Source organism: Ornithodoros turicata, chromosome 8, assembly GCF_037126465.1.
Source record: "Ornithodoros turicata isolate Travis chromosome 8, ASM3712646v1, whole genome shotgun sequence".
Lineage (NCBI taxonomy): Eukaryota > Metazoa > Arthropoda > Arachnida > Ixodida > Argasidae > Ornithodoros > Ornithodoros turicata.
In genome coordinates this window covers 2471687-2480550 of record NC_088208.1, presented here as the reverse complement: position 1 = coordinate 2480550, position 8864 = coordinate 2471687, and the positions used below count along the sequence as shown (strand labels likewise).

At 49.5% G+C, this 8864-nt stretch overlaps 1 protein-coding gene across 1 annotated transcript; it reads left to right on the top strand.

Moving 5' to 3' along the window:
- The first annotated feature begins 495 nt into the window (after positions 1–495).
- Positions 496–1494, top strand: LOC135366351 (uncharacterized protein K02A2.6-like). The gene is made up of 2 exons (XM_064599020.1): positions 496–957; positions 1060–1494. The coding sequence occupies exons 1-2, from the start codon at positions 496–498 to the stop codon at positions 1492–1494; spliced, it is 897 nt and encodes a 298-aa protein (XP_064455090.1).
- The last annotated feature ends 7370 nt before the right edge of the window (positions 1495–8864 follow it).

Sequence of the window (8864 nt, the reverse complement as noted above, 5' to 3'; positions counted from 1 at the left end):
CAGCGCAAATCCTTCGACAAGATATCCCCAAGGCTCCAACGTCTTCTATTGCGGCTACAAGCGTACGACATCGAACTCACGTATGTGCCGGCAAGCAGCTTGTAGTAGCAGACGCACTGTCTCGCGCACCACAGACAACAACAGTTGAAATAGCTGATCACGAAGACTGTATCCAAGTATGCACCCTTGTGACAGCCTCAACCCCAAGGCTGGAAGCGATTCGAACTGCTACATCCCACGACCCGACCCTACAGATTGTCGCATCCTACATTTGCAAAGGATGGCCAGATCATACTCATAATGTGCAATGCCAAAGCAAGACCATACTTCCACTGTCGTGATGAGCTGCACTTAGTTGATGGTTTCGTTTGCCGAGGTCAACGATTGGTCTTGCCCGAATCAGAACAAGGCAACGCCCTTGAAAAGCTACATGTTGCACATCGCAGCATTGTCGCTTGCAAAACCAAAGCAAGAGAAGCAATTTACTGGCCCAGTATGAATCAAGACATCGAAACCCTTATTGGTCGGTGTCAGACTTGCCAACGGTACCAGAGGAATAATCAGAGGGAACCTCTCGAAGATCGCACCATTCCCACACGCCCTTGGCAAAGGATTGGGCTGGACCTATTCTACCTGAAGGGTGCCACTTACCTTCTTATTGTTGACTATTTTAGCAAATTTGTCGAGCTGCAATCAATGAATTCAACAGCAGCGCCAGCTGTAATCAACGCTGTAAAAGCAGTCTGCGCACGGTTCGGGTTGCCCGACGAGATCGTTTGCGACAACGGCCCACCTTTCGACTTTCGAGAATTTAAGGGATTTCTGTCAACTTGGCACATAGTTCACAACCCTACAGCGCCATATAACCCAAGGTCGAATGGCATGGTTGAGCGATCGGTACAAACTCTAAAACACTCACTGCTCAAGGCATCTGAAGACGGTACCGACCACTTTCTCGTACTTATGGACTACAGAAACACGCCTTCGGAAGGCTTAAAGTCCCCTGCGGAGCTACTAATGGGAAGAGGGATCAGAACGTAAGTTCCCACTCTTCCGCAGCAGCTGAAGCCCCAGTTTCCTTGCACCAATGCCTACCGGCAGCTTAAGCGTCGTCAAGAAAGGCAACAAGTTCGTGGTGACAAGAAAACCAGAAGTCTCCAACCACTGCGGATCAACCAGAATGTCTGGGCCAAGCACCAGGATAAGTGGGTACCCACTGTCGTTACACAAGTGAGACCTCAGAAGAGGACTTACACAGTTCGTACGGAAAATGGAACTGTGTATAGGCACAACAGATTTCACCTGAAACCCTTATACCCGTTAGAGGACAGCACGAAACAATCGTCAGCAGAAGACTATATGGCTATGGCTATCCTCAGGATCAGCAACAGCACGATGATAATGCGGCATCGGCACCAGGTACAACTACTAGGCCTGCTTCTGCATCGCCAGTGCCAGAGCTGGATCCTGCTACGACGAACGACCAAGTTCTGAGACTGCACCTGCCACAGTTGTTACACGATATGGACGAATCGTCGAACCACCCCGGCGTTACCCAAACTAAAAAAAAAAGGCATGTTATGTTGCGTTGTTGTTTAAAAGAAGACGACCGGCCACGGTGCACGCGCTGCTCGCGTGATCACGTTCTTGTTCGCCGTCATTGCGGACACGGTTGTATAGTGTGTTCATCTCCATTAAAATCTAAGTTGATGTTTGTTAAACATCTGGCTGATCTTCTTTCATGGACATAACAAGATGGTACTTTCTCCACTACAAATTAATGTGGTGCCACAGGTTCATATATATAAAGGCACACGAAATACCGACGGTATAAACGCAAGCGTGAAGTACCTCATTATACGCTCAACTGGCGTGGAAGGTACAACCTCGGCGATTTATACCTCCCACATGGTTTAAACGGGGTATAGACGTTGGTGACGAGGTATAAATATGCTAGCTTAGCCCTGGTCTATACCTTCCTTATACCTCTTCTATACCTTTTCTTCTAACGGTGGTACAGTAGTAGTGCAGGAGTACCGCTGTCCCAGCATGAGTGCACTAAGAAAGTACAAAATATCTGGCTGCGGCGTGAGTGCGATCACAATAATCGCGTTGCCATGCCAACGTGATAGCAGATTATCTCATAAGTGCTCCCATGCTGTATGAAAACGAGTGGGACTTGCACACTCGATACGATCGGCGATCGCGATTGTGCGTATCGGGACCTATCGCGCTCATTAGTAATTTCGCATAGTTCTGCCTGTGTACGTACCAGAGATGTACACATGATACTGGAGAGACGTTGCATCAGCGTCACTACAACCTTTCTAAACAAGACGGACGCACCCGAAAACTATGTGTCGGGACCGCAGCTGGGTACGCTTATAGAACCTCGTGTGTATGGAACCTCGTGGAACCTCGCTTATGGAACCTCGGATGTTATTTGGACTCCGCTACAGCACCCACAATAAATGAGATAATTGCAGTTATCGTCTCATGCAACATCATTGTTCGAAACCTTGCACGATACTGCTTGAGACGGTAAGATCCTTACTTGATTTCTTCGGCGTACCTTTAAGGGCACGAGATTGTGCATGGTAATGTACTTTATTTCGATAAAATCAAACAGAACATGTAAGCGTCCCCTGCAGGGAAACAGCCAACACAAGTATTACCTCGTCTCCCAGCATCACACGCACAGGGTATCCCAGAAAACGTGTCTTTCCATTATAATAGAAAAATATACGCCACATGGAACAATGCGGTCAACGGCATTTCCTCTTACTAGGTTTCAGCCACGTCCTGAAGTGAATGTTATGTAACGAAAGTCCGAACTGAACTCGAAAGTTTGCCAAGTAAAGATTGCTTTTTACTCCACTAGTGTGAAGAGAGCACCTAACTTATCAAATTCATGATACATGACAGGGATATTGAGGAGCTATCCCCTCGAAAACAATAGCGAAACATCATGATGAGCATCAAGAGCATAGCGCTCCACGACTTTTTCAGCGCAGTCGTTGTCAGTCAAACGAAAGGAGGTCGCCAACCCAGCACACACAGTGATAGCAGATAAAAGGGGACAGTCCCTTAAATAGGGAGAGGGGAGGTACGATCCCAGCAGAAGGCAGATGCGATATGCCATGCCTGCATTAACTCGTTCTATTATCAGTCTGTGGGCTGGGTCCGACGTAGTCTTCGCCTATCGCCGCCAGCGTTCCGCGCCGACAGCCAGCGTTCTCTACGCCACGCGGTCATACTCTGACGCGATTCGGCGCAGCGCAACGAAAACACCACCGGAGTTTTTCGCATTTCATAATCGGAAAGCAGTCATACCTGCACCCGCTTGCTGAAATTCGACTAAAGACAATCCGTGTTCCCATCGTCTGCACTGTTATGTTTCTACTACTGTAATACGGTTGGTACCCCCAAACAATTAATAATTGGGTGTTTACGTCGCGAGACAACTGAGACCATGAGCGACGCCACAGCGGTCGGTCTGTGGATTGTTTTTGCCCACCTGAGGGTTCTTTAACGTGCGATGAAAGCTCATCACACGGCACCCCGTATTTAACGTCCCTCGCGGAAGACGGCGTGTCTAAGCAACTTGTACCCTGCCACCAAGTTGCTGGCGTCCTCGGCCGGGTTCGAACCCGCGATCTCGGGATCAGAAAGCGAACACGCTACCGACTGAGCCACCGAGGCCGGTACCCCCAAGCATGAACACTGAATTGTATAAGAAAGACGCACGTCTTCCCAGCTTTTCTCCTTCTTTTGCTTGTCTCTACAGTCCATCCGCAGTTTATTATATAGGCACGGATGTTCCTTTCCAGTTTCGATCAAAAGCTCAATGGGCGACGCCATGTTGGGAAATGCGAGGCCACGCCGTGCTCAGCTCGCCGAGCGTCGTCGCACTATGAACTCACCGGCGGCGGCTTGCGATGCGCAGCGGGGCGCTGTGCGTCGTTACGCCCCGCTCCGTTGGACTCTAAACCAGCCTTTAGCGATATCATTTCGTCGGACTGTCAACGACTGGGATTCACAAGTCGTCAAGCGCAATGGTCTTGGTGCTCCGAGAACGCCACCCTCTCGCCACTCGGTTCCGAAGCGGATGTATGTGTGACATCCCCTGCGGTATCCACAGCGATAACCCCACAATCTAATGACGACAATAAAACTTCAGGTAAGGAGCAGAAAAAAAGACAACACGACACGTTCTCAAACTGAGCAACCCATTTAAAGGGAGACATCGCAAGGATTCGAAAAAAAAAATTTGTTGAGCATCATACCGAACACGGACCGCTCCCCTGATACCGAATACAACATTCGCATTTATTTTGTGCGAGTAATTATTTCCTAAAGGATGACAATACCAAAACGAAACCAAAATACCAAGCGCACAGCGGTTCGCCCCGAGGAAGACACAGTGACGTCACCCAGCATTGTCGTCTGCTACGAACGCTAGGAAGCTTGCATTCTTCCATGCCGGATGATGTAAGCAGTATTGCTTTCAGCGCCCTCTTGCTTCACAGAGGCGAAGCGCTCACTTCGTAATAATTCGTTCGACTAAAATCTACGCACTTTGGGAACGCGATATTTCGTATGTATGTTCCTGACACCCCAAGGGTTACTGCTGTGTCACAATCTTTGTGGTGCTTTTGTTGAGGAGTCCCACTTTAATGACACAACCTACACTCCATTACACTGTCAATAAATGGGTTGCTGAGTTTGAGAACGTGTCGTGTTGTTCTTTTTTTCTGTTCCTTGTCTGACCGCTGTGGCGTCGCTCATGATCTCAGTTGTCTCGCGACGTAAAACCCCCCAATTATGTTCCTTGTCTCAGGTTTTATCGCCGTTATTAGAATGTACCAGCTCGCCTGCACCCTTGCACTTCTACCATAACCCCACAAGCCCGTCCAGGGCACGTCACCGGGGTGCTTATATTTGGTGGTGTATACGCGGACCCTAACCGGACGCCTATACGGGCGATTTCTCTTTGTCTGGGCGATGGTTCTAGCACGCCTCGTAGATTTCACTTCATTTCATTACCCTCAATCGCAAGCGCCTGAAAAGATGGTCCTCCATGGCACTGCCATTGGAGATTTCAAAGCTCGATGTTCTTAAACTACCTGCCGGTTGTTGCTTACCTCTTAGATACCTTGCGCATGTCAGCCGCAGGAAAAACAGGAGGACGCACAGCACCTTCATTTCTTCACAAACAACAATATTACGTTTCTGCTGCGTAGTGTCGGCATTCCTAGCCGCATGACATTGTATGCAGTTCCAATTCTCAAAGCAATGTCTTTATGGCAGCGACAAAATGGTCGTAACACGACGTTCCCACAATGCAGCATTGTGTTTACGGAACAAACTGAAACAACTCGTTCCGCAGAAAAGATTATTTGTCAATGCACAGCTTTCCCGAAAACCTGTTGTTGAGTGCGTATTATTGGCGGCCACTGTACGGTATCTCTCAGTGATTCTGTTTTTGTGTAAGCCCTACGTTCTTCTTCGTGCCTGAACCATATGTCAACAGTTTACGCTTCATATGAGTCTTGGTAGGAAGTATAAAGAATAACGGATGCCGTCACATCATTTTAACAAAAATAGACTACGGACAACATTGTTTGGAGAGCAAAATGAGTAAAGTCGTCATTATATTGTGTCACACGTCTTTCATGAAATGTAAGGTGGCGACAGGTCGTCGTATTGAGCAGAGCAGACAGGCAGCAGACAGGGGGTATTGAGTAATTGGAGACCTGGTTGGAACGATTGTGGCTACCATTGTCTAACGAGGCATGCGACGTACAAACTGATCGGGTGCATAACTCATGTTTCCACTATGAGGTACATAGCGAATTGAGCTGGTCGAAGCAGTGTAGAAAACATTACACGGGCTAGAGTATGCATCTCAGACAGTCGGCTCAATTCAACATGCATCGCATTTCATTGACCCTTCTGTACGCTCTTCCTTTGTTTGCGGGCTGGACCCACTCTGATATACACCAAACTGCGCTACATGAAAATGACCAGCTGAGCTGAATTCGTTTTCGTTTTAATGCGTCAGCATTAGAATTCACAAGCTCGAAAATGGTGAACGGCTGATGGATGTGTGAAGCCTCGGAAAAAACGTTTCTTCTCCCTTCCTCCTCCCATACCCGCGTGCTGCGCATGCACTGGTAGAGGGAAGATCGCTTTCTTTCTTTCTTTCTTTCTTTCTTTCTTTCTTTCTTTCTTTCTTTCTTTCTCTCTCTCTCCGGCAGCGCGGCGAAGGGGCAGCTAGCCGGGGGAGGAAGGCTTGCACCGCTGCTGTGGCTGTGTATTTCGTCATAGTTAGTAGATAGCCAGTAATAGTTAAAAGTGGACAGGGATGGATGGTTCCAGTGAGTAGGTAGTAGGTCGACTCTCCACGCAAAAAAAATAAGAGAATAGGTCTTATGCTGACGCATTTCCGTCGCACTAATTACATTAATCATCCTTTATTTTTTTGTGTTATTTAATGCGCTATTCGTGTCTTTGTATCTCGTACTTTCGTCGGCCCCCTTGTGCCGGTGTAGCGCACCCTTGTGGTGGATGGTGGAGCGGATCTCTGGAACTGGGTATATCAGGCAGAGGAGGCGTCCAGGCTATTCTGCAAGTGGCATGAGTATAAGTCCGCGGGATGCCGTGTCTCGAGGGTCGCCGACTGGAACGGCGCAGGGGATGTGCCTGTCTTGTCCACGGTGCTCGCGACGTCCACCAGACTGCTCGACCAAAGGGGGGACAGTCTATGTGGCTACCTAATGACGGGAGCCAGGGCCTGCGGAAGCTGACAAGTCCCCGAAAATTGAGTTGTGCAAAGGGGGGGGGGAGGTTGCCACGTCAAGGACCGCCTCATAGCCATGTCTTGGAGGAAAAGAAGCACAAGGATGGGTTTAGAAATAGAGTAAAGACCACACCAAACGGCAACGCAAAGACCTCTCATTAGGCGGTAAGGAGTACTCCTGAGCACTATACGATAATAACGCGGGTACAATGACAGCTTGCATGTCTGCACGAGGTCTTAGGGAGTAACGGCTTTGTGTCGACCCGGTGTCCGGAACCTGTCCATATGAGGCCGATGGTCGAGGCTCCTCTATAGGTTCGCGGTTCTCGGGCCTTAGGTAGAGTGGCTTCAGGTCCGAGATTGGACCCATGTCGGGACCTGTCTCCGCTCCATCAGTACAGCTACGTAGCCTGTAGGTGATCCCTAATCCCCAGGCAGACACCACGAGGGGGGAGCGTAAGAAGGGGCCCTCCCATCTGTGAGCAAGGGAAGCGACTGCGTCGCGGAGGGGATGTGTCTGCTTGAGGACAAGGTCACCCACGTTGAACGACAGATTCCTGCTGCCACGGCTGTACTGCTGCGCCTGGGTGAGTCGGGCTACATCGAGGTTCTCCCTGTTATGTTTGTGGCACCGCCTGTGTAAGTGTTGCAGAGTGATTGGGGGGATGCCACCTGGTGGATGAGGAACAAAGAGGGCTTTTGACAAAATGGCACCGTAGTGTCAAGAAGTGTATCAAACATCAAGGGGGGTTTCAATCCAGGCCATCAACGAAACGACATTACACTCCCGAGCTGCCCTAATGCCGTTGTTGAGCCGGTTCCGGAGATTTTAGACAAACTCTGGGCATCACTTCTTTTCATACCGGGCACCGAATTCTTTATAACAAAGGGGCAGGGGCGTAGCCAAGGAGGGTAGGGGCTTCAACCTTCCCCTGAAATCGTACCTTCGGTAGTGCATTTGGGAGAGGGAAACGGGGGCGGAATCCTCCTTCCCCATGTAAAGTCCCCATGGAATCCCCCCCCCCAACATTTTCTGGCTACCACACTGCAAAGGACTCACTCACATTCATGGTGCTTAGATGTCTTTTTTTTTTTTTTAGAAATGTGGAGATACACGTCTGTCACGTACCCCTTCCTGTGACGATGGTTCGGAAATTTTTTGTATTTTCAGCGGTAAAAAAGGCACTGAGGTGCCCTGCCACTGAGGTAGTTGTGCTCATGCCTGTATATATTTTGAGGGCTTCAAGGGATAGCAAAGCACATCAGTGACGTGTGTGAGACAGTACGAAAGGTACGAGGGGTGTTCAAGTCAAACCGGGACTTTTCATTTTTCGCAAAAGTAAAATGAACTTACAGACGAGAAATTAGTTTTATTTTTCAACGTAATCTCCAGCTGGGCACTAATGCACTTGTCACAGCGTTTCACGAGGGCGTGGATGCCTGCAGCGTAGAAATCCTTACCGGCGCGTAGCAGCCATGATCGGACCGCATTCTTGACCTCATCGTCGCAGCTGAAGTGGCGTCCCCCAAGGAACGCCTACAGTGGCCCGAAGGGATGGAAATCGCAGGGGGCGAGGTCTGGACTGTAAGGTGGATATGGCAGCAACTCCCAGCCAAGTTCCTGTGAGGTGCGCGTCTTGAGATGCGCGGTATGCGGGCGTGCATTGTCCTGTAGGAGGAAGACTCCTCTGGTAATGAGGCATGGCCGCTTTTGCTTCAGTCTTGCTTCAGTCAGCCAGCCTTGTCCCAGAAAACCGTCGCCATGACCTTACCCGCAGACGGGGTGCTTCGAAACTTCTGGGGAGCTGGCGAGCCCGGATGCTTCCACTGTTTTGATGCGCGTTTAGACTCAGGAATGAAATGGCGCACTCACGTTTCATCGCACGTGATGATCCGACCAACGAACGGCTGTCCTTCAGTGTCGAAACGGTACGTTAGCGCTTGGGAGATTTCCAGTCTTCTCTGCCGGTCAAACACAGAGAGCTGCCTCGGGACCCAACGGCCACTAACTTTCCGAAACTGGAGGTGTTCATGAATGATAGTGTCCAACGTTCCCACAGAA

What these genes read in the sequence shown, in the direction of transcription:
- LOC135366351 (XM_064599020.1), top strand. Translation starts at nt 496, where the DNA reads ATGAATCAAGACATCGAAACCCTTATTGGTCGGTGTCAGACTTGCCAA. An exon ending in ACGGTACCGACCACTTTCTC is followed by an intron (nt 958 to 1,059) that starts GTACTTATGGAC and finishes ACTCTTCCGCAG; the next exon opens with CAGCTGAAGCCCCAGTTTCC.